The sequence below is a fragment of the Stereum hirsutum genome (assembly GCF_000264905.1).
Source record: "Stereum hirsutum FP-91666 SS1 unplaced genomic scaffold STEHIscaffold_14, whole genome shotgun sequence".
NCBI classification, from domain to species: Eukaryota; Fungi; Basidiomycota; class Agaricomycetes; order Russulales; family Stereaceae; genus Stereum; species Stereum hirsutum.
Window position 1 is genome coordinate 869,990 of NW_006763144.1, and position 27,445 is coordinate 897,434.

At 51.3% G+C, this 27,445-nt stretch overlaps 9 protein-coding genes across 9 annotated transcripts; 4 read left to right on the forward strand and 5 right to left on the reverse strand.

Moving 5' to 3' along the window:
* Window positions 1-301: 301 nt before the first annotated feature.
* On the forward strand, window positions 302-2,526 carry STEHIDRAFT_171033 (uncharacterized protein; the record flags this gene model as incomplete). Its single annotated transcript, XM_007308012.1, has 2 exons — window positions 302-2,250; window positions 2,303-2,526. The coding sequence occupies 2 exons, from the start codon at window positions 302-304 to the stop codon at window positions 2,430-2,432; spliced, it is 2,079 nt and encodes a 692-aa protein (XP_007308074.1). The 3' UTR covers window positions 2,433-2,526.
* A 21-nt stretch (window positions 2,527-2,547) lies between these two features.
* STEHIDRAFT_63832 (cytidine deaminase-like protein) lies at window positions 2,548-3,218 on the reverse strand (the record flags this gene model as incomplete). Its single annotated transcript, XM_007307726.1, has 4 exons — window positions 2,548-2,580; window positions 2,648-2,828; window positions 2,897-2,910; window positions 2,976-3,218. The coding sequence occupies 4 exons, from the start codon at window positions 3,216-3,218 to the stop codon at window positions 2,548-2,550; spliced, it is 471 nt and encodes a 156-aa protein (XP_007307788.1).
* A 1,175-nt stretch (window positions 3,219-4,393) lies between these two features.
* Window positions 4,394-11,089, reverse strand: STEHIDRAFT_171035 (polysaccharide lyase family 4 protein). Its single transcript, XM_007308013.1, has 37 exons — window positions 10,930-11,089; window positions 10,821-10,870; window positions 10,639-10,763; window positions 10,369-10,568; window positions 10,251-10,310; window positions 10,129-10,189; window positions 10,006-10,049; window positions 9,848-9,877; window positions 9,721-9,792; window positions 9,523-9,664; window positions 9,387-9,457; window positions 9,242-9,330; window positions 9,120-9,187; window positions 9,037-9,054; window positions 8,963-8,977; window positions 8,829-8,901; window positions 8,661-8,752; window positions 8,552-8,601; window positions 8,478-8,485; window positions 8,352-8,421; window positions 8,212-8,293; window positions 7,895-8,158; window positions 7,594-7,836; window positions 7,468-7,534; window positions 7,208-7,393; window positions 7,016-7,147; window positions 6,806-6,955; window positions 6,353-6,749; window positions 6,157-6,302; window positions 5,908-6,089; window positions 5,686-5,857; window positions 5,500-5,637; window positions 5,201-5,446; window positions 4,989-5,149; window positions 4,862-4,928; window positions 4,663-4,806; window positions 4,394-4,593 (listed from the first exon to the last, which is right to left on the reverse strand). Exons 1-22 carry the CDS (start codon window positions 11,057-11,059, stop codon window positions 8,119-8,121), a joined length of 1,590 nt encoding a protein of 529 aa, XP_007308075.1. The 5' UTR covers window positions 11,060-11,089; the 3' UTR covers window positions 4,394-4,593; window positions 4,663-4,806; window positions 4,862-4,928; window positions 4,989-5,149; window positions 5,201-5,446; window positions 5,500-5,637; window positions 5,686-5,857; window positions 5,908-6,089; window positions 6,157-6,302; window positions 6,353-6,749; window positions 6,806-6,955; window positions 7,016-7,147; window positions 7,208-7,393; window positions 7,468-7,534; window positions 7,594-7,836; window positions 7,895-8,118.
* A 1,272-nt stretch (window positions 11,090-12,361) lies between these two features.
* Window positions 12,362-13,840, forward strand: STEHIDRAFT_113967 (uncharacterized protein; the record flags this gene model as incomplete). The annotated part of the gene is made up of 5 exons (XM_007308014.1): window positions 12,362-12,481; window positions 12,535-12,567; window positions 12,628-12,659; window positions 12,757-13,267; window positions 13,649-13,840. The coding sequence occupies 5 exons, from the start codon at window positions 12,362-12,364 to the stop codon at window positions 13,838-13,840; spliced, it is 888 nt and encodes a 295-aa protein (XP_007308076.1).
* A 134-nt stretch (window positions 13,841-13,974) lies between these two features.
* On the reverse strand, window positions 13,975-16,745 carry STEHIDRAFT_171037 (uncharacterized protein; the record flags this gene model as incomplete). Its single annotated transcript, XM_007308015.1, has 2 exons — window positions 13,975-15,465; window positions 15,519-16,745. The coding sequence occupies 2 exons, from the start codon at window positions 16,743-16,745 to the stop codon at window positions 14,782-14,784; spliced, it is 1,911 nt and encodes a 636-aa protein (XP_007308077.1). The 3' UTR covers window positions 13,975-14,781.
* A 3,248-nt stretch (window positions 16,746-19,993) lies between these two features.
* On the forward strand, window positions 19,994-20,979 carry STEHIDRAFT_160503 (uncharacterized protein; the record flags this gene model as incomplete). The annotated part of the gene is made up of 3 exons (XM_007308016.1): window positions 19,994-20,188; window positions 20,269-20,408; window positions 20,475-20,979. The coding sequence occupies 3 exons, from the start codon at window positions 19,994-19,996 to the stop codon at window positions 20,977-20,979; spliced, it is 840 nt and encodes a 279-aa protein (XP_007308078.1).
* Window positions 20,980-21,178: 199 nt separating this feature from the next.
* On the reverse strand, window positions 21,179-22,415 carry STEHIDRAFT_160504 (phosphoglycerate mutase-like protein; the record flags this gene model as incomplete). The annotated part of the gene is made up of 3 exons (XM_007308017.1): window positions 21,179-21,278; window positions 21,343-21,983; window positions 22,065-22,415. The coding sequence occupies 3 exons, from the start codon at window positions 22,413-22,415 to the stop codon at window positions 21,179-21,181; spliced, it is 1,092 nt and encodes a 363-aa protein (XP_007308079.1).
* Window positions 22,416-23,072: 657 nt separating this feature from the next.
* STEHIDRAFT_133690 (arsenical-resistance protein ACR3) lies at window positions 23,073-24,403 on the reverse strand (the record flags this gene model as incomplete). Its single annotated transcript, XM_007308018.1, has 5 exons — window positions 23,073-23,237; window positions 23,299-23,349; window positions 23,424-23,771; window positions 23,840-24,264; window positions 24,319-24,403. 5 exons carry the CDS (start codon window positions 24,401-24,403, stop codon window positions 23,073-23,075), a joined length of 1,074 nt encoding a protein of 357 aa, XP_007308080.1.
* Window positions 24,404-25,333: 930 nt separating this feature from the next.
* STEHIDRAFT_124218 (lysozyme-like protein) lies at window positions 25,334-27,231 on the forward strand. The gene is made up of 6 exons (XM_007308019.1): window positions 25,334-26,089; window positions 26,142-26,348; window positions 26,405-26,547; window positions 26,607-26,720; window positions 26,778-26,836; window positions 26,893-27,231. The coding sequence occupies exons 1-6, from the start codon at window positions 25,702-25,704 to the stop codon at window positions 26,984-26,986; spliced, it is 1,005 nt and encodes a 334-aa protein (XP_007308081.1). The 5' UTR covers window positions 25,334-25,701; the 3' UTR covers window positions 26,987-27,231.
* Window positions 27,232-27,445: the final 214 nt, after the last annotated feature.

Genomic DNA, 27,445 nt, shown 5'->3' on the forward strand with positions numbered 1-27,445 from the left:
TTGGTACCGGTACTGATCCTCTTGTTCGACTTTCCATTCTAGTCTGTGTGGTTGCTGTCTCTACCTACCATCATCACAAGCGTCCTAAATCTTTTCGGTACCCTTTGCTCGCCATAGGCGTGAACAGGTTCGTCCCAGATCTTCGACGCAGTCAATAACTGTCAATAATCTCTGACCATTAGAAAAACCTCAGTTTTCAAGCTGTGAAGTCTGAAGAGGACAAGGTTATTTAGGTAGTCCTTTTTTTGATGAAGGTTTCTCCACGGTTCCTCGGTGTTGAATTGTTTTGATTTCGATCAGCATGGACCGTATTCTGCCTGAAATCCTTGAGGCAATCTTTATCGCTCTCAAGCGCGCTCCACTGGAGTTGGAGCAGCCCGACACGGATCCAGATGGCCCAGATAGGCCCAAAGCTCGTCCCAAGAAGCTTCATCCCTACCACTGGCGAGTGGTTCTTCTCGTCTGTCACAAGTGGCACGATATCGCGGTCGACTGCTCGGCTCTATGGAATGTTGTCCGCCTTCACCTCCTCGAGGACCCCCTTCCCTTCCTCGAGCGCTCCAAAGTCCAGCCTCTCTTCCTGACTGCGATTGATGACGACAGCACGTATACACTGCGACCGGGCAATATCATCACGGATAGACTCGTCTCTGCCATGGACCGGGTCAAGAGCGTCGTGCTCGAAGGTGATGGGACATACTTGAGCAGTTTTCGCCAACTGCTTCAGCACGATGCTCCTCTCCTTGCCAACCTACGCATAAAGTACCATGTGCGGGACGCTGAACTCCCCATACCCAACCCTCAAATGTTTAGACTTCCTTGCACCTTGCTTGGAAATACTAAGGAACCACAATTACGCAGTCTCACGCTCGATCGCTGCGATTTCCACGTCAAATGCATGTCCATGTTGCGTAACCTCGTCACCCTGTCGTTCACCAATTGTATTCTGAGTGCCGCCGACCTCCTCTGCACCTTGCACCAACTCCCTCAGCTCGAGAACCTGCAACTCGAGGACCTATATTTAGAGGGCGGGGACGTTATTGATGATGTTGGACGTTACCGCTTCCCCAAGCTCAAGCGTTTCCTTATCTACGCCCTCATAGATGATATCCACGAAATCGCACAGCACGTCGAGTTGCCACCCGACACAGTCATTTCTGTCCAGTGGCAATTTCCAGAGCCTGATTTCATCGACACAATCGGCGCGAACCGTGCTTTCAAACAGCTAGCGGAAGCCCGGTCCCCTGGTCGTCCCCTCAAGCATGCTATGATTCGCTGCACATGGCCAGGGGAGGTGGACATCTACGACGACGATCCCGAACCCGACGAAACGTACCTTCGCTACCAATTCCTCCGCGTAGACGATGATCCGGAATCAGACTCGGACGACACAAACAGTGATTGGGACGACCTGCCTCCTCCGTTGGATGTCGTCCTGGACAGTCTCACACATTTACCCACGAGCACAGTGACCCACCTCACCTTGGACTTCGGAGCGTCGCCCTGCCTAGTCGCTTTCATACCCCAGAATGGGGGCCTTTTGGCGGATCTGGCAGGTGATCGAGAAGTTACTTTTGATCCTTGTTCGCGAATTGTCGATCTCGTCGACGTCTTCCCGAATCTCGAATGGCTCTCCTGCGTAGGTCAGGACGACTTCATCCGCTTCCTCGGGCACTTGCCACCGAAGGGCAACGATCCTCTGACGCTCGTGAAGGCAGCAAAGTACGACAAGAGCCCCCCGCCTTGGCCGAAGCTCAAAACTCTGATAGTCGAGGGTTGGTGCAATACGGCTGAAGAGATCAACGTCCTCCTCTATGCCCTAGCCAACCGATGCCGGCGGAAAGCTCCCGTTTCGCATCTCGTTGTTGGCGCCCCTACCCTCACAAAGACGGAGGCTGGCATGTTCCTTTGGTTCGTCCGTACCATCGACGTTCAGAAGATCGTCAAAGCCTGGGTCACCAGAAGAGATCCCGTTCCGATAGAGATGGTAATGGAGCTCTCCAGGGCGAAAGGAGAGTGGTATTGGTCCGAGTCCGAGAGGCTCGAATCTGACTGGGATTTCGCGAACGACGCCCTCATGCGAAGTCGTCGTGACTTTTCCGCCCGTACCATTATCGAGATTCTCAAGGGATGGCCTCCTGGGAGGCTGGTACAACTTGTAGAAGCGGGTATCATTTACGGTGTGGAGACGACTCCGAAGCCGAAGTGGATAGGGGATGAGTTATGGAAGTTCGCGTTCAGGATTGCGGGGTAAGCACGCACACTGTCTTGCTACGTGGACAGATTTTGACGTGAAAGATAGTGGCGGTCCTGCGGTGAGTGAATATATAGATACTGTGGTAGGATTGGAGAAGGTATCAGATGATGGAAATTGGAAAGGTGAAGATGACCTTTCGGATGATATCAAAGAGGTCGAAGAGACGCAGCAGTGAGCTGAGAGGTCATCGTTTGTAGCCCGTAGACGCCTACCTTTGCTTGCTTGCCCAATCGTCTTGACGGAAGAAATACAATGTACATGCCAATAACTGATGCCAATAATCGTATGCTTTACGATACAACGCCGATATCCTCGTTCCATAGCTGAGAATTTATATGCAATTTTGAGCGACTCCTTCATCTCAAATCAGCAATTTAATTACCCACGCACCTCTGGTTTCTCTTTTATAAATTTGGACATAAGCGCCTTACATTCCGCATCCTCGGCGACAATAACCTCTACCCCATGACTTCGAAGATACTCGTCTCCACCGATAAAGTTAGTGCTCTCGCCAATGACGACGCGCGGTATCTTGTAAAGAAGTATGGCGCCGGTGCACATACTACATGGACTGCAAAAACAAAGATGGCCAATTCAGTGAGAAACGCTGTGATTCGTCGAGTTGCACATGCTAGCTACCTCAACGTCGTATACTGTCACAGTGAAATGAGAAGAGTGAATCAGCTCTTGTCTATCAAAGGAATAGAGCGTTACTCACAATGGTGCATTTCCTGTAAACTTCAGCTGGCTGTCTGCCCGCTGTCTCTAGAGTAGAGATCTCCGCGTGCAAGGTCGCCGAAGCCTTCTGCCATCTCTCGTTGTGTCCCGCTCCCAAAACACGGAAGCCTTCACCCTCTATAGAATCGTTCGACTCAAGTAGAGAAGAACCAATCGGAACACCTCCTTCCGCGTAGCTTTTCTTGGCCTTTGAAAGAGCAAGGGATAGACCTTCACGATCCATAGGTGAGAGAGTCGGAGACATGAGTGTAGAGGCCTGGGGCCAGGAGACGAAGGTGAGGATCAGCGAAGAGCAGGAGGACTTTTCAAGAAACTACGTTGGCCGACCACGTCATCGATGGATAGTTATCTGCACCTATCCGTACGCCGGCGGTAAGTTGAGGAACGCCGTAGTCGGTGTTCGCACATACGCAACGGCCTCCGGCCAAGTGATTGACAAAGGATTCCTCCACACCAGAGAGCAGATACGAGAATTGAATGTGGGCGCGCCTCACTTCTGTCGCCCACTTCTTTCTAGGCTTAGACGATCCATCTTCATAGGAGAGTTCATTGCTATCACCCCAGTGGACTCGTCTATGTATCTGTGTCTCAAAGGTGGACCATTATGATGGTCATCGACGAGAATATATCAGTCTTTACATTTGGTCAGGAGGCTTCCCGAATCATTGATCGTCCTTGGGCCGTCAGACCTTCAGGAGTGGATGCTGGCCGACACAGTTATTTAGTGATGGTACATTCACGGGGTGGGTGGATTCAGAGCTCGCGTTGTTGTACATGCAATATGTGATGACATGAACAGGAAGCCAATCGCAGGAATATGATGCCCATATTCCGCCGATCAACGTCGCGATCCGAGTCTCAAGCTGTCTGAAGCGCGTTGAAACAGGTAAATCTGCTCCGAGTCATAGTGAGAGCTGGAAACTGGAGATATTATGCACAGTGTGTATATGATCGTCGAGCCTGGGTAGTAGAGCAGGGAGTTTGGATAACCATAACATCAAATTTGCCGACTCGAACGCGACTGAAAATCAATTGAATCTGCCAATCTACGCACCAGTATCTACGAAGATCTATGGGTACTGTCCGTTTACTAGTCGATGGCAAACGATTTGAAAGCTTGTATTGATTGCGACTTGAGCAACGTCCCTGGTATTCTCTAACTCTCGAGAGGGGAAGCCTCAAACAGAGATGCACCCACAGCTGAGATTATTATGGTTGAGGCTGAAAACGCTATACCTTGCGACGAAAGGATAAAGACGAGAACGTGTTTCTGTTGAGTTTGACTCCACCTTGACCTCAGCCACTAAAATGGAGCGGAGATTGAAATGTACCGGCAATAGGCGTGACACGGTCAGCGTTGCAGTCGTCTTGCGAGTTTGACTCTAACACCAAGCACGACCTCCATCTCATATCCACCATTCTCTTCAATGTTAGACATGGAATCTCGAAAAAGACCATTATCTAGTGAGCCTGACGCCGTCCAGTCGAAGAAGCGTGCCATAGCAAACGCCCAGGGTTCACCGGTCCATGCAAACGGTATGGCTTCAACACCGACCTCCAATTTTGACGACGAGCCTAAAGACCAGGATAATCTTGAGGTGTGCCCATTATCCCACTCACGTTTGCTGTGAAGAATAATTCTTGATGATGTCTTCGATGTTTCTCAGTTATTTCGGAAGGAGGCCATCTATCGGCGAATGAAGCATTATTCGCGAGAAAATCAGCGTAGTCAGGCGCGCATTGATGAGCTTGAGCGGTGGAAGACAACGTATGAGGCCAGTCTTGCTGTCATGGGGGCTTGCTGGGCGCAGGTGCGTCAGTTTCCTTCCTATCCGTGCGCGGTTGATAGTGACGTTGTCTTTGCAGTTGATCGAAACCGTACGGGATCTCTCAAAGCCAAACTCGTCTGAACCCTTAGATGCTGACAGAGAACGTGAGTATCAGTTCTCGTACCGATATTGGCACTAGATTCACTAAATACAAAAGACCACAGAATTGCTCGACCTGCCCATACATATATCACCAGGGTCGGAATCATCGCTCAAGGCTGCTCTGGAGAAGAAGGCAGCCAGCACCTGCCATCTCGTTGCTTCTTTTGTTCAGCCTGGAACACGAAACGACGACTCGCAAAGTCTGAAACGGGCTCAAGAGGAGGTGGGTTGTGGACTTCGTAGTAGCCTTCCTATCGCTAATGACCAACGTCAGTGTACAACTCTTCGTTCAGAGCTAGCTCTGGCTCACTCTCAAGTTGCGGACCTTCAGTCTCAGCGCGACAACTTTCGTAACGATCTAATGGCGGCAGAGATACGCCTGGATCGGCTTCAGAGTCGAACCGTACAGTCCATGCAATCTCATACTTTGCCTTCTAGAGATGTAGCGGATGAAGAAGGCGAGGGATCGAAGTCGAGTGGCGGCCCATCTGATGCCGTCCTCAAGTCGTCTCCTCCAATGGTGCGTAGACCTCGTTAGGGACCACCATGGCATAGCGCTTATGAACAAAGTAGTCTCCGTATCCGAATGGCGTGTCTGCAGCCGATTCGGCGGGATGGGAGGAGTTGGCCAAAGCTCGAGAGACAACGATAAAGTCACTAGAAGAAGACCGACAGACTCTACGTCTTAGACTGTCACGTTTTGAATCTGAAGTGCGTCTTTTCTTGCCAAGTTATCATCACAGCTGACGATTCTACCAGCGTCCCGAGTTGTCAGTCGAGACCATCTCTGAGTCTCCCCACTACAAGTTCTTGTTGGATAAGATTTCCAAACTGGCGTATGACAATCATGAATTGATAGAAGAGAAGGATAGGTTGAGTGAGGAGTTGAGAGCGATGATTTCTGGTCGGGAGGAATGGGAAGCTGAAGTGAAGGCAAGTCCTTCGCATCTCGACAATTCGTACATGTGCTCATCGTCTCACAGTCCGTCTATGGGCGTGCTGTCGAAGAAATGCGAGCCTTACTATCCAAACGAGAGTCAGACGTGGTCCGTCTGCGTGAGCAACGCGATCAACAGCATGCCGAACTCAATGAACGCAAGCAGAAAGATTCTGTCAAGCAGCATTCAAAGCAAGAGCTTCGCAACCTAGCCGAAAGCCATGCGGTGAGTTTGATGTCATTCTGCGAGCTCTTAAGTGTGGTATTCTAAGTTATCTCCTTTTATTACTCAGGAGCGAGTCAAGGGACTCGAAGCAGAGATTGCCCGACTGAAGCCTCTCGTGGCAGCTAACGCCGGCCATGCAGATCTGGCTGCATTTCTCGCTCGCGAACGTTCAGGAGAGGCTTCGTATGTGGAGGACCTCCAGAAACGCTTGCAGTACGTCTCCATTTCGGTATGACTTTCACTTTCTCATAGTCGTATTGTAGGCAATCCGAGAACAAACTTACTGCCCTCGAGACATCTCTATCGCACTTCGACGAAGAACACCATGAGGCCATGGATGCCACTCGCAGAGAGGCGCAACTGCGAGAGCAATTACAGGACGTCTCCGAAAGGCTCAGCAGCATGGAGGCTACCTTTGGCGACCAGTCCGCCGTACCTTTGCCGCCAGATGTTGCTCAGCTTACAGAGCATCTGAAGCAACGAGACGAGGAGATCAAGCGTCTCAAGCTACAAGAGATGCACCGCCAACAGTCAGAAGCAGCATTGTACGCTGAACTCGATAGACTGTCGTCTGCATGGGAATCTCTTGAACGGCAAGTGAAGGGCAAGATCTTCGACCTCTCAGCCATGGAGGAGCGACTCAGTAAGAGCGCCTTGGATGTAGGTCCATGTCTTTGTTGTCATTTTTTTTTCGCGTTGTTCTTACTTTCCTGCAGAAAGCAAAATCGGAGAATAAGTTCTACGCTGCGATGAGAGACAAGGAGTCGGGTGACAATGAACGCAAGATTCAGGGCAAATTATTGGAGAAGCAGGAGAAAATCGCCTCTGTAGCTCAGGCAGCAGAGTCGGCTGCGAAGCTTCGGGCGGTAAGTTTCCCTACGCTTTGTTGAAGGCAGCTTCTTCTGGCTCATCTACACCGTCTACAGGATACTCTTCTCAAGGAAGTTATACTAGAGCGTGATCGCGCGGAAGCCTATGAGCGACAAGCCCTGCAGTCAGCCCTTGAGACGGACGCTTACAGAACGCAGGCCGAAGTCAACTTGCAGAAACTTGAGGAGGTTGGTCCCTGTGATTCCATCCTGAAATTGACGTCTATTAATCAATACTTCATTGTCTAGAGCCGAGCCAGCGTCGCCGCTCGAGAGAAAGAGTATGAGAAGGGTTTGGTGGAGGTTCGGGTCGCAAAGGAAGCTGCTATCAAGGCACGGAAGGAGGCGGAAGTACATGCCGCTGCTGCCAAAACGCGACCTCAGAATACATCTGCGAAAGAGAGTGTTCTCCAGAAAGAGGTCGACAAGTGCATGGTGAGCATTAACTATGACTTTCGCCGTGATGTATTCTTTGACCATCTTTCTGGTTGATTTCTGGTTGATCACAGAGTATACTCAAGTGCTCTACATGTCGCATTAATATGCGGAACACAGTCATCACGAAATGCATGCACTGTTAGTCCTTACCTGCTTACTTACCAGCCTCTTTCGAACGCTCATACTCTCTCGTCTAGCGTTTTGCAAACAATGTGTCGAAGCTCGAATTTCGACTCGACAACGGAAGTGTCCAGCCTGTAACCTGGGTTTCGCTCAGTCCGACGTTCAGCAACTATTTTTTCAATAGGCCACGTTTGCCGGGGGTTCTTGCTTTTCTTGCGCCGTGCTCTACATTTATTAGTTTGGTTCTCCGGTCTACGGCTCACATTCACTGTATGTTATGGTCTGTCCATTTTTCGAGCGCGTCGTCTGTTTTATCTCCTGCGTCATATTGTTTGTATCTGATCGTCTGCACAACGCATAACCTCATGCTCACCATTGTCACATGTTCCCACCGCCTTCACACATATCTGTTGTGTCCACTCTCTTGGGATAGGGGCATTCAACGCCGCCTCGACGACAGAGCACACTGATAGAAGAACTTTTCATATATGAGGGTATAACAAACGAGTGAAACGTGTACTGATAAACAAGGAGACAGACACAGCAGGTACGACCCTTGAAACGTCACCGACCAGAACGAAAGGGAGACATAGCGTAAATTAGTAAAGTCGAATGGCATCGAAGACGATGTTCGGTGACCTGGAGGAGTGGTAGTCAGAACCAAGCGCGATCCTGGAAGAAGAGGGACGTACAGGTAAGTGTCGCCAGAGGACCCAGAGACAACGTTGATCGTTATGACGTTCACTGTGGAGCCAGTATACAAAGTACCGTCCGCTATATCGTCGCATGCGGATGAGTCGCTGGCTGTTTGGGATGCAGAGACAATACTTACGAATGTCGACGGTATACAGTACGTTGTTGCCTCTCCAGGTGCCGCGCGTTACACCACGGCTATCAAGATTCTGTTACCGCAACGGTCAGTTCGCCCCGGAACGTGGTAAATACAGAGGCTACTCACCGTAGGAGCTGAGAGAGAGCACCGGAGATCTAGCAGTCAGGATCATGGATGACGAAGTCTACTGCACTACGCACCAGCAGGAGTCGGACCAGTCCAACCATTAACGGTTACTTGGGGGCGTCCACTGAGGTCCACGCCGCGTCAATACACACGTCGTACAGAAGGACCCACAACCTTACTTACCCAGCAAAGGACCAGGTCGTTCCGATATCCAGGGTACGAGCACCTCCTTGGCCAGAAGCCAAAGCAAATCGAATGGTCACCACCCCAACGTCCTAGGAAATGGACAGAGATGGGTCATGGTCGGATTTGGAGGAAGTACCTCGACAACTTCAGATTCTTGCTACTCACCTTGAAGATGGCCATGGGGAAGTACCCTATGTCCTCTTGACCAACCGTGTAGGTTCGCACCCAATCGTGCATACTGATGCCATACCATTCTCTGATTAGAGAACACGATATAGCGCGGATAATACGACGCTCACCGAGAATCGCTAGGGCTATTGAGTTGTCATGGTGAGCAAACAATTGCAGGCGAATGCAGTAAAGTGTATCTCACTGCATCGTTTCGATCATGCTGTGTAAACCTATTGAGCTTTCCCGAACCTCGCTGGAAACTTTGGGAAAGATATTTGGACTAACTCGGCGTTCAAGAATCCCCTTGGCTGCCCGTCAAAGTCCCCTATTTGCCAGATGACAGTAGATGGAGCCTGGTAACGAGATTGTGAGCAAGATCAGTACGATGCTGTGTCTATCCCACCCACATCCTCTGCCGAGTCGATGTTCTTGGAGGTTGTACTGCCTGCCGTGACGGTCACCGAAGACTCTGCAACGGCTAGCTCGTTTTTGTAAACTGCGTAGGGATGATGAATACGAAAGAATGAACACGATCATATGAGCAGGACTGACGAATCATCGCATATGTTCCCGGAATCATGCCAGTCGTATAAAAGTTGCCAGTGCTGCTGTCTGCTTGAACCCTGTGCAGTGATCGAAAAGTATGGTCAATCTCCCCCTGTCACCTCCATTCTGTATCAATGCATACCAGTATTGGTTTGCCGAGTTGTTGAACGCAACAGTGGCGTTGAAGCTTGTCAAGTCAATACCGATGGCCTTCCCTGAGACGTATCCGCGAGACGCAAGAGGGGTATATGCAGAGATACCGAGACCCTCCCAGAAAGTGAGGTCTAGAAGGCCATTAAGACGAGTCACACGTGAAGAGTGGCATCTGAAGACTGCATACCAATGTCAGTGGAGGGAACGGCTCCTGTGGTAAAGTAAAGAGTGTAGGGGCCGTGCAGGCCCTGGCGGTAAGCTGATTTTACAAGTCAATTCAACGAAACGTCGAAGTCGTAGAGAGGATGGCGTGCCTTCGGTCTGAACATGACCAGAATTCTGGAAGGATCGAATGAGTCTAAGTAGCTCTGATGTATCGCCAGATATACACGGTATTCGTTGATACGCACCATGTCTAAAATGAACAATTAGTCGTAACGTCAGGTCAAAGCTACCAGTGTGAAAGACGCACAGAAGTAGAGCTCGTTTTGATCACCGTGTTGGTTGTTAATGTCGCTATACACATCCGCATCCAGATGAGCCCAACAGCAGATTGGCTACGTTGAGAGCCGCTGCACTCAGAAACGTGACGTACCGGAAGAAGGGGCCACCACTGGACTTCTCATAAGCATATTGAGAGAGGATTATGTATGCACCTGAGAGGCCCGATTAGCTGAGATCTACAGTACGCAATGATTCCGAAAGGAAGATACGGACCGATATTGCTACCTGTAACTCCGTGAACCTTGTCATAGATGAATCGCTGGGAAGAGTAGACTGAGAAGTATGTCCGTCAGAACGAAGTAAATAATGGAGATCGATGCAGTCTACTCACACTTCGAACGCGTCTGTCCATCGCAGTAAAACACATCGGAGCCCTCGATGGCATCGTCGCAGATCGCAGACTGAGTATACCCGTTGGGCAGGGTCGCAGAATTCAGGCGGAAGATGTAGCGCAGCTCGCCAACACTTGGCTCTGCCGTCGTATAAGTGACCATATGGATGGCTGGATCCTTGTATTTCGCCACATAGTAGCTGAAGATGGGAAGGGGTTTATGGTAAATATTCTGGCGTGCATACTACTTTTGAGAATCTCGCTACTCACTGCACCAAGGTCGACGTCGTGCAGGCGATGACGACGTAGTGGTCATCATTGCCAGTGAATTCGTATGTGCAGGTCGCGCCAATGCCTGACGAAATTTGGCTGTGCTTGCCGCTCTGGTCTTGAGCCTATTTGCGATCACCGTTAGGGGCCTATGACTAGGACGCTCATTCATAAACGTGCACCTCAATTCCGTTGTACAGCATGCTAGTAATGTCGCCGGTAGTGTGGTCCACTAGAAATGACGGTGTAATGAATATTGTGAGCGATGAGGACATGAAGCAGCGATCTTACCAGTAAAAATAAGTCCACCAGATGTATCAACAATGTAGTTGTTACCAGACACGGTGACCGTCCAGCCCAAAACCGAAGAGACCAAAGTGGCCAAGGCGCAAAGGCCGAGAAAAAGGGAAGAACGAAGCATCGCAGCAGGTTCTACAGATAGAAATGTGGTGACTGGTCGGTGTCGCCGGCGCATCTTATATACTCTGCGGCAACGGGACTTTTGTCATGATGACCTGGTGCGGCCAGGAACTACAGAACGAGCCGTTCCAGAAACGGCGGAGATGCAGTATGTCTTGGCGTTGTTCGAGGAGGACTCATCGGTAAAATTAGAGACCAGGTGGTGCGTGAACCTCGTCGAGAGAAGTGTTATGCTACAGAAGCTCGCATCTTGTGATGAACCGACCGCCAAACGATCATCGGCATGTCGACCTCCAGCCTTGCAACGGACAATCACCATGGCTGATCATCGTGGACGTGATCTGAATGGGAAATGAGTGGTTTTTCCGATCCGGGCCGTTAGTACTTGCGACATCAGCATTAAAAGCCAACAGTGAGAGGATGGAATCAGAGCCCTCCGTTGTACGGTACCGCTCGTACGTTTTCCTCCGAAGATGGTACCTCCCGTAGTGCCGAGGTATATCACAAAGTAAGTCCTGAGATTATCCAGGGGGTTTCGCTTTGACGACTGCGGATTCAAGATTACGACGAGAGTCGAAATAGTATTTCAGCAGTGCAGCTTCCCTCTCTGAGGAGATCGCGAAGGTGGGAAAGGATTCAAAGTAAGGGATAATCACGAGCTTGGACCTTTCGTGGACGATATACCATCATCCACGAGAAGTATGCAAAATAATGCATGAGGGTTCAAGGCACAGGTTCGGATGTCGAAGCTCAACCAGGCACCGAGTATAATTCCATAGGCAGGTGCAACCTGAGGGCAGCGTCCTTATGGCAGGGGTTTGGGATGTCATGGATACTGGAGCAACTGGCAGCCAAGGCGCAGAGACAGTTTAGCCTCACCGCTTGAGCTGAAGCTGCATTATTGTCAGGAGCCAATTTGTCGCGGAGAAAGCAGTGAGGAGAAAGAAAATGTCCAAGGTTCATGGAAGCCGAACGTGCGCGACTGAACCAGTTTCTTGTGCGACGCGATTTCTCAGGAGGGAGATCAGATCTAAGATTAGATTGCGAAACATTGTCGTGGTAAATTGTTCTCATTCAACCCGACGCGTGTACATAGCCCGTGTGGCCCAACCTCATCCGCACTGCCGAGCCACCGTCAGTACTTTTCGAACGGTGAAAGAATCTCAATGATACTGACCAAAGGGTTACAATAAATTAGTAGTTACCCTTACTCTACCTCAACTCTTGCCGAGACTTAGACTGGTGGCACCAGTAGCACCCATCCTCAACACCGATTTCTAAGATCGACCACATCTTCGTCGAGATGCTTCAAAATGCACAATTGTCACGAAACATCAACGGCGTGCACACGGATGTTGTCCTGCAGACCTTTTCAGACCGCATCATTGTTCTCGTTACCCAAGTCGGCAAAGTAGGAAACCTCGTAAGTTTCTCGCATCTATTCCCTAACTCGATCTTGTTCCGCATCCATGTCAGCATTTGCGCCCTGATCTATCCGTGCGATGGAGGGTAGGTTATGAATCATAGCTCCATGCCCCTTCGTGAGCGGTTCTATCATTTCGTACTTAGGAGAGCCTCGTATATGAGCTATACTTCTGTTCGTATGCGAGACACAGACATCACCTCTGATGAGGAGACGACCACGAATTAAGCGAACCGGATTGTTTTCTATCATTGTCGACGTTTTTGGATGTCTAGGACTGCTACCCTCTGTGGCCGAGAGTATCGTTGTCCGGCTTACCCAAAGACACCCCTTGTTTCTTTGGCCATTCTCGAACTGACAGTTCTTCACCTCCAGATCCAAGCCACCCTCCCCTCAACGATCCCCCTCCTTCCCGCTCCCCCACCCCCACCCCCATCTTCCGATCCCAACTCCCATCCCACATCTCCACTCCAAACTCCACCTCACCGCCCCCTCCCTCCTCCCCACCCCTCAACCGAACTCACCTCTCTCCTCGGCAGCGCCCCCACCCCCTCCCTCCAAGCCCTCCACTCCCTCTACACCTCCCACATCGCCACCATAGTCTGGACTACAGAGTCCGGGATGATGGGACAGGGCCGGAGGGGCGTCGTCGTCGGTCTTGCGCTTAAAAGAAGTCCGAATGCGAATGCGGGTGCGGGGAGAGGTGGTGGTGGTGGTGCAGATGCGGAGGAGGGAGCGAGGATGGGAGAGGGGGATACGGAGTTGTTTAGGAGTGTTATGGATATGGTGGCTGAGGTCGTGGAGATGGAGTGATCATGAACGACGCTGACTGCTGATCCTGATCCTGTACTGATAACAGTACCAGCCAGATGTGCTGAAAACTGGGGGATAGACAATTCCCTCGAAGCAAACTCATTCGAACGACTCGGACGCACATCACTCCATGTTCAGTATCATATATAAAACCCATTTCGATTCGCGTCATGCACATCCATACGGAGGTCATAGCCTCCACGACTGTACCTGCACCATAATTGTACCGTACCGTACTGTACCGTATGTACCAATACGAAAACCCAGGGACATACGCATAAGGAAGTTTCTTTTTTTCGCCGAGCGGGTGACGGGAAGAGAAGGAGGGAGTGAAAAGCGGGAAAAAACGCATAGTGTGCCAACAGGCGACAGACGGACGATGAACAATTTACAGCGAGGACGACAGACGACGAAAGAAAGCAAGGACGTGAACGAGATGAACCGGACGGAACGGTACACACTTTTGTAGCTGCACTGCCGACTAACACACTGGAGCCAAAACAGCCCGAGATGAGGCGAAAGGAAGCAGGAGAGAAAGACGGATGATGGAGACAGCGAACGACCGTCAAATCGAAAGAGTTTGAGACTCAGACCGCAATTGGAATTGAAGCAAGCAAGTAAATGGGTTCAAAGAGATGGTCAGATGAAAAGCAAAAAGGTTGAGAAGTGAAGATGAAGATGGTGAGCATGGTGAGGAACTCGATTCGGTGCCGGGAACTGTATGATATTCAAACGCCGATTGCAGGAGAGTCGAGTAGAATGGAAAGGAAAAAGGAGAGAAACAAAGAGAGATTGAAACGCGGCCCAAAGCAATACTAATGAACAATAACATGATAAATGATGGGAGAGCGACGAAGGGCAGCAAGGGGAGCGTTGGATGGATAGCCATTAGAAGGTATGAAGATGATTGGTGAGAGAAAGAGAAAGGCAATGCGAGAAAACAGGGATGACGGGTTGGTGTGGAAAACACAAAGCAAGTATAATGGCGGCGGGACATCGCCAATCAGAAGTAGATATGAGAGCGGTACACACAGATGCTTGGATGAGAGATCGTGGATAGGGGTAGGTGGCAGGTGGCAGGGATAGTCGTAAGCAGCGACAGCAAGTACGACAATGACGCGAAAAGAAGCGATAATGGACAGCGAAAAAGCGACAAGACACGAGTAGGACATATGCAACGAAGCGGCGAAGAGCGTTAGAGCATGACAGCGTCAAAAGGAGAGTGGGGGGGGATATGCGATGCGAGTGTGATATTGTACAGAGCGAGGACAAAAGATTATACATACGGTAAAGGTCAAACAACGACTCTAGCAACTAGTTCCCATGATGTGAAAAAAAGAAAAAAAGCGCTGTGGCGAGGTGGAAGTCGTGATGGTGGAAAATAACGATACGAAAATGCGCAAACCCAGCTCGCAAATTGTCCGGCTTACATCTCCCAAGCGCAGCGCAGATGCACCTACTGAAGGATAGTCCCGAAAAACATTCGCCTAAGCGACAGGAGGCTTCCAAGTACCACCAACCCGACGACTGCTAGCGTTAGAGGCACCCGAGGGAGGCTTGTACGGCTGGGGTGGCGGAGGAGAAGGCGCGGGAGAAGGAGGCGCAGGAGGCGAAGCAGGAGCAGGGGCGGGTACAGACGCAAGCGCTGAAGGTGACGAAGACGTGCCCGAGTCATGGGAAGTGGAAGCCTGCTGAGTGTCATCCTCAGTGCGCGGAACGGGATCGTAATTCGCGTCTGGATGTGTCGGGGAGTGAGAAGACTCCCCATCGTCGTAGTTCACGTATTGCAACATCGCTTCCACACCGTTGGCAGCGCTGGACTGAGTATCGTCGGTGAGCTGATTCTGGGGCCAGCCTTGGAGGACTTGTGGCAAATCAAGATCAGGGAATTGCTGTTCCCACGACTGAGTATTGGCAGTATCTTGGAAGGCCCCAAAGTTTTGTATGAATGAAGCCATCTCTGAACCCAGGCCGTTAGAGGCGTCCTGGAACGGCAGGCCGAAAGAAACGTCAAGCTGTTGGGGCGGGAGAGCATTTTGCAAATCACTGCCCATGCCTTGCTGCAAGTGGAATATGCCCGAAGTATTCAGTCCGAACGACGCCCATACCTCAGGATCAAAGGCATCGAGGGTGACAGGGACAGAATCGGAGAAGCCAGGAGCGAGTGAGAACTGTGCGGGGATGCGTCAGAGTAAGTCATGGTAAGAAGAACGACGGAACACACCTGTGAAGATCCGTCTCCTGCCGGAAGGTCCAAGTTCCATTGCTCGTACTCATTCTGAAGCAACGCCGACGAAGATTCCTGCGTGCTCGGAGGCCACTCTGACGCCGATGGCTGGGACAAGGCCGGAAGAGACAGTTCGGGCCCAAGTGGCGACGGGGGCCGGGATGGAAAGAGTTGGTTGGAGTCTGAAGGAGTGGGGAGCACTGGAGAAGGCTCTGGAGAAGGCTCTCTAGCAGGCTGGGGCTGAGGCTGAGGCTGAGGCTCGGGTTCCGGCTCCGGTTCTTCCCTTGCCTTGGGTTCCGGCTCTGGCTCCGACTCTGGTACGGGGGAGGTGTGTGGCGCGTCGGCAGGTTCATCTGCGGTCTGCTCGGGGGATGGGGGTAGTTGTGGCGCAGCGGTCTCAGGACTAGGACTGGACTCAGAGGTTGATGATGGGGATGATGGGGTGAGTGGGGAGGCTGGGTGAGGGCCAGGAACGTGGGCGAGGAACAAAGGTGGCGAGGGCCCGCGCTCGCAATAGTGGCGGATGATGATCGGGCGGGGCGGGGGAGGTGGCGCGCCTTGGGCGGCGGACACGAAGCTGTTGGCAGAGTATGGGGCCGAGCGTGCGGCACGAGCAGCAGCACGAGATCTCTCCTTCTCCGCCTTCTCGTCTGCCCTACGCTGTATCTTCACCTCCTTTTTCTCTGGCTTGAAACGATAGCCAGGGTATCTCACTGCGTGCTCCGCTTTGGCCACCTCGGCGCGTCGCTCGTATTCGGCGCGTACGGCAGCACTCTCTTCGCGCCACTGCTTGCCCAAGAGCTTCGAGACCTCTGCCTGGAGCATGGGAGGCTTACCGACAGGCTGCTGATACTTGCCGATGTGGTCTGAGCGGTAGATGATCCACGCGTTGGGGGGACGGGGCGTCTTGATGGGTTTATCGGAAGTCGTTGGATCGTTCATGTCCATGTCGTAGTCGTTGAGGTCTTGGCCGGTAGCCTGTGGGTTGTAGTAAGAGAAGTGTAGAGTCGGTGTCTGGAAGGGATTAGGGATGGGAGACGCGGTGGAAGGAGGAAGCGCAGAAAATGTGTCTGCAAACGCGGTCGACGGTTCGACGTCGGATGCACGCGCGCCTTGCCCTCTTTGGTCACGCGTCACCCTCTTGCCCAATGCGGCCTTGCGTGGCCTCTTCGTCGCTGTGGTAGGGCCGTTCCGTTCCGCCTTCTCGCGCTGGGCCTTGGGCATCGTCGACGGTGAGCAGAAGGCTGAGGAGGAGACGCGCTTTTCGACGCGTCCAAGGCAGTGACGGGGGATGGTTCAACGGGTTCAGACCACGAGAGCGCTCCTCCTTCTATAGAACTTTGCTCCCCGGGTCGCAAATTCCACATCACAACCGGCAGGGCAGACAAAAGGAATCGACGGCACATACCGCGAGCCATCCACAGGCGTCTACATGGACCTCCATTGTTCGACCTTATCGTGTATCCCACAGGTGGCGTCCTAAATATCGATGCAACTCTCCCTCTGCTGTCTGCGCTTCATTCTGCATCTTCCTCCCCATCGTCCTCTCCTTGATCCCATCTAGCTCTTCTATTTGGGTCACAGCAAACCTGTACTCCTGGAGCCGTATTTTTTCTAACAGCTGCGAACTCGCCATGGCCGCGGGCTCACGGATCCGTCCTCTCGGCCACTTGCGAAACGAAGTCATCATATCTCCTCCTTTGTCTTGAAATTGAGTTGCGGCGGTATTCTTTCGACGATTTACACGACAGCCTCTTTGCACTACCCCTCGCTTCCATCGCCTCGAGGCAGTCAAAGGCATCGAACTAGTGGGGTGTTACTTCTGCACGACTTCACAGAAGCAAGGTATCCCGTTGGGTGGCGCACAGGTTCTGAGATGATGCCAGGGGTCCATTTCAACCAGTGAGTTCTATGCTCTCGACTGGAACCTGACACTGCATCAATTAGACTTGCTATCGTTGCTCCTACGCAAGCTAGGCTAACGGGTATCTCGCAGTCGACCGAGCCGGGCCATTCTCTCACCCCATTAGACTTCAGCTGCCACACATCATGGCGAATCATTCCCCCGTCCCCCGTCCCACGACTCGCATCTCATCCGTCGAACAAAAGGCTTGAGGGCCAGATCTTGTGGTCAGAGATTCCTTCGCCCCTATGGATGACTCCAGCGTGCATTTTTCGGAGAAGCTACTTTGACTCCTCCATATTCGAACGGTCTCGTCCCGGCTCGTGTTATACAATCATCCTTCCATGGCCAAGGAATGGTGGAGTGATCTTCGTGCGCAGATGCTTCATTTCCTGCTGTCCTTTGGACGAAAGAAACGAACCATTGTGGCCGCGCGTGTCTCCTAGTCCCAGCGGTAGCATGTGGGTGAATATTTGTTGCTCACCGCTACAGCCCAGGGCCCGGCCGTCTATTCGCGCTATCGCTTGCGTTCGGCCGTGTTTGTTGTTTACTTTGTGCTCAAATGCGGTGGTGCATGGTGGGGTACCTAGTTCTTGATCGCTCTTCGATCGAAGTCCAACATGTGTACGGATATTTACTGGTGCCTTATGACGGCCCTCTTTTCTTTTTCTCCATATGAAAACATTGCTAACACGTTTGGGGCATCCGCAGGACCTCAAATCGCTTCTTTCTCTTCGCTTTGTCTCCTCTCGAATTCATACTTTCCTCACCACCTACCTTCCTCCTATCCATCCCATCGATTTCGACCTCACGTTCACCACATGGACATGCCTACATTAATTCAGGCCCTTCTCCTCTCTCCAATCACTACTTTGTCCCTTTGCTTTATGCTACCAAGCTGGAAACGACGGTGGACAAGGGCCCATATGCACCATCTGCCCGTTCAAGTACCCTGCGCGCCTCGTGTATCCTGAGCTATGTACGTTCAACTTGTACAAGGAAATTTTGCTTCCGTGAATAACCAATAGCCACTGGTACCATTTTACTCCCGATTGCAATTGCAATGCGTGTTTTTGTACGTGGAGTGTGGTCGTGATCAGGATTTCGTTTCTTTCTTTCCTTTTCAACGCTTTCCTTCTTTCAACCTGGAATTCAAGTCCGACATCGTTTTGATCTTCGCCCAAGCGTTGCGTGCAAAGAGAAATCCAGACCCTTGTCCCACTGAGGAGGCTCGAGTGCGCCACCCAATCGACAAAGGGCTGGACTCGTGTACTTTAAATTACACAGCCACAAATGCTTAAACGGATGATTTTGCAATTGGAATTCGATGACGAGGGTCTGGAATTTCGTCACATCTCGCATCTTCGTTAGTCTCTAACCAGACCTTATATAAGAAATCATTATATAAGGTCTGTTCCAATTTCTGGGACTTTGGCGGGGAGACCCCGAAAGACCATATAAGGAAATCTCTGGGTCGCGTCGGATCTCTCAGTTCGGTGCCACACGGCAAGGGTGGCACAGCGAAGTTGCGTAGGTTTTCGTTTCTGCTCCTGGATCCTTCCTGCCCGTGTGTATCAGATTCTCTGCCATCTTATTCTGCATCTTTACTCCGTATTTTTCAGACCGAATTTTTGATTATAACACTCTAAGATACATAGCTTTCAAACCGGCACATCTGCATGGTAAGCCACACCCCCACCTGATCAGTGGAACTCGTCAACAATCTCGTCCACAAAGAGCTTGGTAAACTGACATCTAAGAAGATTAACCTGCGTCTCAACGTGTTCTCGACTCAGAAAGACAGATGTCAGCGAATGGCCGGCACAGACTGAGGTGGACGAGCGATGCCACAATAATATTAATCAGGGGCCAGGGGCCACAGTGGCGGAAAGAAGGTGAATCGCAAGCGTCGCTTACAGATAGCCTGCCAAATATTATTCTCAGAAGATTACCGTGATCCAGCGCAAACCATGAGCGCGATTTTGTGAATGTCATCGAGTGTATGAACTCGGGAGAGTTGCAGTTAGCAGTGAGGCCGCCGCCATCTTACTACTTAGATATTTATTGTAGAATGTATGCAGTGAGGCATAATATATGAGATCTAGCTGTACATGGTTAGGGAAAACACAAGGGCACCTCTCCTCACAGTAAAGTAAGAACAAGAATGGACATGGGTCGAGACAAAGACACGAACTCTGTGAACGCCTCTTGCGCCCCCCACGGTTATCGCTTCGCTTAGATGAGATCAGGGCTTCCGCGTTATCATGAATTTCCATATATGGTCTTTGGGGGTCGCCCCGCCAAAACCTCCCAAATTGGACAAGACTACATCTTCGTTATCTTATCTCTCCGGAGAGCAGCGTGATCTTGAATCCGAATTTGACGATTTTGATTTTCTGTGCCACACCGTCCGCTCGCCGCTGCTCCTCCGACTGTGACGCCGTTAACGTTCATCGGCTCCAGCAGCATTGGCCACCGCCATCTGACGCTGTATTTCGCGTCGTTACATCAGACTCAGAGTGAAACCATAACTCAGTCAATAGAAATAAAAAAAAGAAAGACAGAAATAATGACCAGAGGCCGCAAAAAGGACCTGACCATCCCACCCTCGCGCTCACTCGACCACCAACGCGCCTACCGCGATCGCAAAGCGAAATATGTTTCAGATTTGGAAGAGAGATGTAGGAAGGCGGAAGCTGAGAATGAGGCGTTGAGGAGGGAGCTGCGCGCTTTGAAAGCTGGGAGAGGAGAGGAGGAGGAGACGGTGCGTCCAGTAGTCTCTGCTTTCTGACTCACCGCGTTGTAGCTCTGACTGATATTGGTTTATATTTGTGTGTATGATAGCGAGAAGCGTGTGCGAACCTTATGCGACATTTATTGCAGACGACGGAATCGTTGGTGAAGTTCCAGGCGCTGGCTTTCGGTAACTCATGCACAGCGACTCCTTCGTCGCCTGAACGAGAAAATATCAGACAGTCACATATGTACGATCCCACGTCTGTACTTCCATCGCCGAAGTGTAACTCATATCCTGTGTGTTGTATCGACAGCAGTACCTCCGCATCAGAGCTAACTACTATCGCCACAATCCTATCCCAACCGCTTAGGGATCCACATATTCGGCCAGCCTTCACGTTTTCTCCAGCATCCAGTACACACCACAAGTCCTCCTCTACAAATGACCGCGTGACTCCTCCCAGCATTCATGGCTATGTACCACCACCACTACCACATCCAATGCCACTTGTACCGGTGGCACTTCCGACCGTCTCCCCGTCGCCGATACCAGGCCATAGCATCGTATCTCAGCCAACGACTTCCCAGACTAGGATGGACTATGACTCGTACGAGTCGGATACGGAGTCCGAGTGTTGTGGCGGCCTGATGGACTGTCGCGGATTGATCGAGGAAGATGAGGCTGCCGCTGGTGGTACTTTTGCGCATACGGACTCGGAAATGGGTGAGAGGGTCGAAGGCGGAATGGCTACTGGTCTGGGTGTTGATATTGATGCGCATAGAGTATCGAACGATCGGTCCACCTTACATCGAACATAGTAACATGAAATCTAATAGTTGGGGCACGGACTTTGGTGTAGTGTATCGTAGGAACGGAACGCAGCCCTAGCATCACGTCCACGTAGCAAGGAACAAAGAGTAAACGCGGAAAGGAAACAGAACGAAGTTTGGACTACAAATTTAACAGCAGCTCAATGGCTGTCAACACCACCTGGAGCGTTGTTCATCAGTCGTCGTCCTACATGAGACATCTCTTGTAGTCGATGAATTCCACGGTATTCTTCCGGCTGTACGGGTCTCCAGGTGTCGGGAGCTCATACTTGATAACATGGCGACTCCTGCCATTGGTGGTGAGAACTTCAGATTGATCACACAGCAACATTCGAAGGGTTTGAAACATACCATTCAGTATTCCTGTAATCAGTCGACGTTGTCTTGTGAATTTTCTCCCGGTCCCAGTTCAGAAGCAACTCGTAAAACTCGCAGAGGAATATGTTATGGCTGACGACAACGATATGGGGAATGTCTTCGGGAATATCATCCGGCTTGCACAAGCGGTCCTCGCGGTGCTCTTTCAACTTCGACCACTCCTCCGCCTGAGCACGCTCACCTCCGATATTCTTTCCGTACAACCTAGCTATCCGCTTCAGCGCAACATGCGCGCGCCACTGGACATCGTTGAGAGATTCGCCACCGGGGGGTGTATGATGTCTGTCAAAGTTGGGATACCTCCCCCAGCCGTTCACGAGTCGGTTGTAGCTGTAGGAGTCTTGGCGGATTGAAGCACTTCGAGCGCTGTCCCCGATTTCACGTTCGATCAGCCATTCAGATTGTTCGACGGTGAGAGGTTCACAATGTTCGTCGGCGATGCCTTGGGCGGTCTGGGTAGCTCTGGTGTAGGTTGAGGCGATGATCTTGTCGATGCGAACGTTCTTGAACTCTTCGCCGAGAGATTTGGCTTGATATTTTCCTCTTTCTGTCAGGGGGTCTTCTTCGCACTCCTGGGCTGTATGTATCGTGCGAGAGAACGCATTGCCCATGCTCTGAGTATAGTAGTAAAAAAAAACAAGGACATCAGCAAGGAGATACCGCGAAAGCGTTAGGAAGACAGAGAAAACGCAAACCTGGCCATGTCTAACGAGCGTAAGGGTGAATATCTTACAGTCACGGCCTTTGTCCTTGGGAGCTGGTTCAGAGACCTTGTCTGGCTCGACGGTATCAGTCGCAATCGATTTGGCCGGTTCGGGCGCGTTCACGTTCGGGTCGGCAACCTTGTCAGTCTGATCACCGTCGGCGTTGGGAGTAGCTGGTTCGCGGGTCGCGGGAGGTGTCGTCAGAGAGGGTGCCTCAGTGTCTTCAGGTTTCGTTGTGATGCGTTCGTCGACAGAGCTGAGACTCCCAACGTCCAGAGTCCGAGGAATGGTAGCTGGCATAGTGTCCGCTAGAGCTTGAGTGGCATCAGAGGGAGAAGACATCCAAGCACGATAAGCGGTAGCTTGGTCGGGGTTGAATTGGATGGTGTGAAAGGAAGATAGAGACAGGGCTTTTATATGCTTGCCACTTGAGGAGGAAACATAGGAGACGTGCCGAAAAGTTGTCAATGAGTCAGGTTGACGCGGTCATAGAGCCGCGCTATCATTCGGATGCGAGCCTCCTGAGCTTCGTCGCCTCGAGGTGCCAGTGTCGCGACGCGCCGGGCCCGCGCATCTCTGACAGGAATGACTACTCTGCTGAAGATACCCGGAAGATTCTACCACCAGTTGTCGAGGCACGCGCAGTGAATATCTCAAATGTAAACCATAGGATGAAGCAAGGTGAGACAACCTCTATCTCTATCTGTTCGTCGCTGCGACGAGGAAAATCGGACAAATTGAACAAGCTTGACGCGGTCACGGGATCATGGCGATTTGTCATCTCGCAGGCGCGTGTTTGGCGGGCGTGGCACCCGATGACTCCGACTCGCCTTTAGCGTAAAATCATGACGTCTCGTTCAGTATATACAGTGGTACATATTTCTTCCAGAGCTCAAATATGACTATGATGACGGGCTCGACATGATGCAGGGGCGCGATACTAGTCGGTTCACCATCCGGCCCTCCCTCAAGGAGTCAAAAAGGTATCGTGCAAGCCTGTCAAACGACGTCGCCGCGCCCGTTCTTCTCGTCCGAGTCACCAGTCATGCTCTCCACAGCAGCTGATGGCCCCCAACTCAATTTTTGCTGGAGATACAGCGATACCCATGTCAAGGCCAGTAAAACGGGCACTTCGACCAGAGGTCCAATAGTGGCTGCGAGGGCCTGTCATACATTAGTATAAGGAAAACTGCGATGTTTAGATATACGAAAAAAAAAAACATACCTGGTCCGAGTCGACGCCGTAGACGGCAATGGCTACCGCAATCGCGAGTTCCTGCCCGCGAAAAAATCAACAAAACGAAGAATAGGACATAGAGTCACACACTGGTGGCGTCAATTGGAACTCACGAAATTGTTACTTCCAGCCGTAAACGACTGTACCACGGTGATCTCGTACCCAAAGTGCTCGCTCGACCTTCCACCCCTGACACTCAGACGGTGCATCATCCAAAACGCAAAGGTCCACATGATTAGGAAGTAAAGCAACAGGGGCACGATCGTCCGGAATACTGGACCGAGGTTGTGCAGGATGTGGTGGCCCTGATATGCGAACATGACGATGATGGTGTAAAGGAGGCCGAGAAGTGAGAGTGGCCCAAAATATGGGAGAAAGGTGGTGAGGAGGAAGTTCTTGGAGAAAAGGAACCACACGATAAAGCGAGTAAGAATGCCGGCGAGTAACGGAATGCCAAGATACTGTTTGACAATAAAAGTTGTGTTAATATCATGGAGGAAAGTTGAGTGAAAGAAGAGGATAAACGCACGATAAGGACCGAGATCGCAACGTTACCATAAGAGACGTGAATAGCAGACGACTCTGCCGTGTTCCCAATGATATTGATGAAAAGCACGGCATACGGAGAGTACAGAATAATTTGAAGGACGGAGTTGATAATGACTAGGATGGCACAATAGTCATGGTCCCCCCGAGCCATCTGATTCCAGATCATGACCATAGCGATGCATCGAGCCAGGCCGACCATAATGACGCCGGTGCGGTACGTTGGAAGGTCGGGCAGTGTGGCCCATGCTACAGCGAGCATCACGAGAGGGCCAATTATCCAATTTAAAATGAGAGAGATGCCGACATGAATCCAGAGGCGACGAGAGGAGAACATTGCGGGTAGACATTCGTATTGAACTTTAGTCAGGATGGGCCACATCATGGCGATGAGACCAATGGCAATGGCTGTCATTTTCGGAGTCAGTGTAGATACAGAAGGTTTTGCATAGCCATACGCACGAGCAGATACGTTATGTAGCTTGACGGTGTCGAAGGCGGATTGGACGTTGGGAGCAAACTCTCCGATTATGACGCCGAGAATCATGGATAGTAAGATGAGGGGGGTGAGCAGTCTGTCTAGCCAGTTCAGCTGAAGAAGTAGCCCTGCATGTCATATTGGAGTAAGTGACAATAATTGGATGGCCTATCGCTTGCATACCTCGTGCCCTTGTAAGTGGCGTTGAAGTATCATCACCACTGTTTTCTCCTAAAGAGTTATGGGTTTGGGAGTCGAGAGGACTTGGCGACTCTGTAATCTCTGAAGTCATATAAAAAAAGACTCAGGATTGGAAGAGAGACAGTGCGATGGATGGTGACTGTAAGAGATCGCAAGCAAAGGCAGGGTGTGTGAAGACGGTGAAGTTTAACTAGGAAAGCGAATTTGACTTTCGTCAAATTCGGAGTCGGCAGTTTCCGCAGCGATGAAGACCGCATGATTTCGCACCTTTTCGCACTCCTTGCTTGTCCGGAGACCGCGCACTCCGTGTCTACTTCGCGCGCAGGATCTCTTGCTCGAGGTCGCTACAAACATGGAACATTATCACCTACCGCAACTTACCATCCACTCGAGCAATGGGTGCTCTGTGCCCTCCGGTCTTGGTTCTATCTGCACTCCAGCGATGACAAAGTACCCTGAAGATCTATCGTTTACTTACTGGTAGAGTTGAACATGCCCCAGGAAAGTTCAACTTCGTACACTAACAATCTGCCTGGCAACGATGCATCAAACAGGCCGCATGCATCGCTTTGGCTGTACGCTGTGACCATCTTCCGACCAAGGCCAATACAGGCCGTTCGGAAGGTCTCCGGATGGACCGATACGACATCGGTCTGAAATCCTCCAAGGTCAGTATATCCATAAATGTCCTATATTGAAGTCGCGTGTGAGATGGAGAAAGCCCAACGGGACAAGGGGCTGTTAACAACAAGATTCAAAGGGACAGGATATCGATTGTTTTATGAGGGGAAGGTAGGTGCATCGTGCCAAGGACGACTAAACAACCGATCGACTTCTAAAAGCGGGAAAACATATTCGCGTGTTATTGACGTCGGGAGACGGACCCTTGATTGACCAATAGGAGCACGCGGCCTCGGTTAGCGCCTTGGCGGTCAGGCTTGCTTCTTGTGCCACACTGCCAATGCGGAGGTGTTTGCCCACCCGAAATCATGGCCGCTCCTCCGTCCACTCATATATCGTCGCTAAACGAGGCGCACCCCAAGCCCGATACTTAAGAACCTTTCCATCATCCCACCCCAATTTCTTTTCCTCCTCCGCTCTTCCTCGAGCTTTTGCCTCTCTCAAGCACATCCTCAGTCCGACCCCACCACTCTCTTTTGTTCATCATGAAATTCTCCGGATTGTTGGCCCTCGTTCTTGCCGCTGTCGCTGTCGAAGCAAACCTCCACGCCGAGCGCGATACTCACGGAGGACATGCTCAGTTGGCCCGCCGGCTCCCCAAGCATGCCAGCAAGCAGAAGCGCTGCAAGGTTCGCTCCTCTGCTGCACCGGCAGCGACCCCAATCGCGGACGTTGCCTCCACCCCGTCCTCCTCCTGGGTCGATCCCGCTCCCTCGTCTTCCTGGGTTGATCCCGCCCCCTCGTCCACCTGGGTGGCACCTACTTCCAGCTCTGTTGCCCCAGTCATCATGGCCGCTGCTACTCCCGTCGCGGGTGCCGTCGCCGGGTTGATTTCCGTCGTATCCAATACCTGCGGAGCGAGTGGTGCTACCAGTATGTATCGTAACATTGTCTTACAACTTCTCGATTCTGACTTCCGCCTCAGCGGATATTACCGCTACTAGCGGCCCTAACGGTGCCATCACCTGGTTGAACTGTGGACTCGACGGCTCGGGATGGAACCCGCCCTACATCCAGGTCTCCGATCTTATTTCGGCAGACCTTGGCCAATCCATTTCGACCGGTAACAGCCCATTCAATGCTTGCTCCGACTATGTCGATATGTTCTACCAGTATGCCGAACAGAACGGCCGTGAGTATCTCGTATCTCCTTCTTTTTCTATGATATGGGCTCAGACGGATTTCTAGTGCCGCCCATCCTTCTCGCTTCCTTCGCTATGCAGGAGAGCAGCTGCAACCCTGGCACTGTCGGTGGTGCAGGCGAGCAGGGTCTCATGCAGTTGACCAAGGATAAGTGTTACGCCGCCCCAGGTGGAAACTGCCAAGACCCCGTATGTTTTTGCCCATACTTTCATTGACATGTCGATTGATGGATTGGTTGTCCTTCTAGAACTATAACATCATGACGGGTGCCAAGTTCATCGCCGATACTCTCCAGGCCAACGGGGGAGATGTCTTGAAGACCATCGGCGCGTACAACGGGTGGTCTACTGACCTTACTTTGGTGTGTACCTTAGTGCATAAAGATGCGTTCATTGCTAATGCAAACTTTGTGACATAGTGGCAAGCGACCGCTGCTGCATCGACGTCTTGCTGCCGCTGCCAGAACAACCTCGACTAGTAAGTAAATTCTCGATCACGTGTTTATATCTGGTCTTAACCGCACCTTCGTCTAGCCTGCACCAGTTCCTCAACGGTTGGATGCAGGGCGTTGATGCCTACACTAATGTTCCCCGCCTCGGGCAGTACTTCAACCTTGACCAGTGCTAATTTCGCATTGTATATGTACTCCGCCTTTGCACCCTCCCCCCTTTGGCATCGGATTCTCGCCATTTTGCAGCTATTTCTGACCCGTGTACCATAACACTCCTGACACTCTCCCGTCGCCCATACTATAAGCATTGGCGTAAGTATACCCTGCTAATCACCTGCAGAACTTTCTTTTTGGTTTGAATTGGTTCTAACTTCCCCGTGACGGCCGATCCTTGCACGTCTTGCACATCCTTACACTATCCTCCCTACGCTGTATTCGCGATTTGTGTTTGGAATGCAATTGTTTCTCTGGAATAATTCTCTTGCGTGAGAGCCTTGTTTCGCCAGTGCGAACCTCTATCAATCCTTTTCGATATTGGGGCACCAATCAGGGGCTCTGTGGCCCTCAACGGTGTGGCGCCCATTTTGCCGTAATAAGCGTGTGACCAAATCTCGAGAACAAGCAATTCATTGGCT

Excerpts from the sequence above, each read along its gene's own strand:
- STEHIDRAFT_124218 (XM_007308019.1), top strand. The coding sequence starts at position 25,702 with ATGAAATTCTCCGGATTGTTGGCCCTCGTTCTTGCCGCTGTCGCTGTC. Across the intron at positions 26,349-26,404 it reads GTATGCCGAACAGAACGGCC|TGCCGCCCATCCTTCTCGCT; the intron begins GTGAGTATCTCG and ends ACGGATTTCTAG. Across the intron at positions 26,721-26,777 it reads GGTCTACTGACCTTACTTTG|TGGCAAGCGACCGCTGCTGC; the intron begins GTGTGTACCTTA and ends TTTGTGACATAG.
- STEHIDRAFT_171035 (XM_007308013.1), bottom strand. The coding sequence starts at position 11,059 with ATGCTTCGTTCTTCCCTTTTTCTCGGCCTTTGCGCCTTGGCCACTTTG. Across the intron at positions 8,602-8,660 it reads ACGACCTGGTCCTTTGCTGG|TGGACGCCCCCAAGTAACCG; the intron begins GTAAGTAAGGTT and ends CGTGGACCTCAG. Across the intron at positions 8,294-8,351 it reads ACTGTATACCGTCGACATTC|CGGACGGTACTTTGTATACT; the intron begins GTAAGTATTGTC and ends GCGACGATATAG.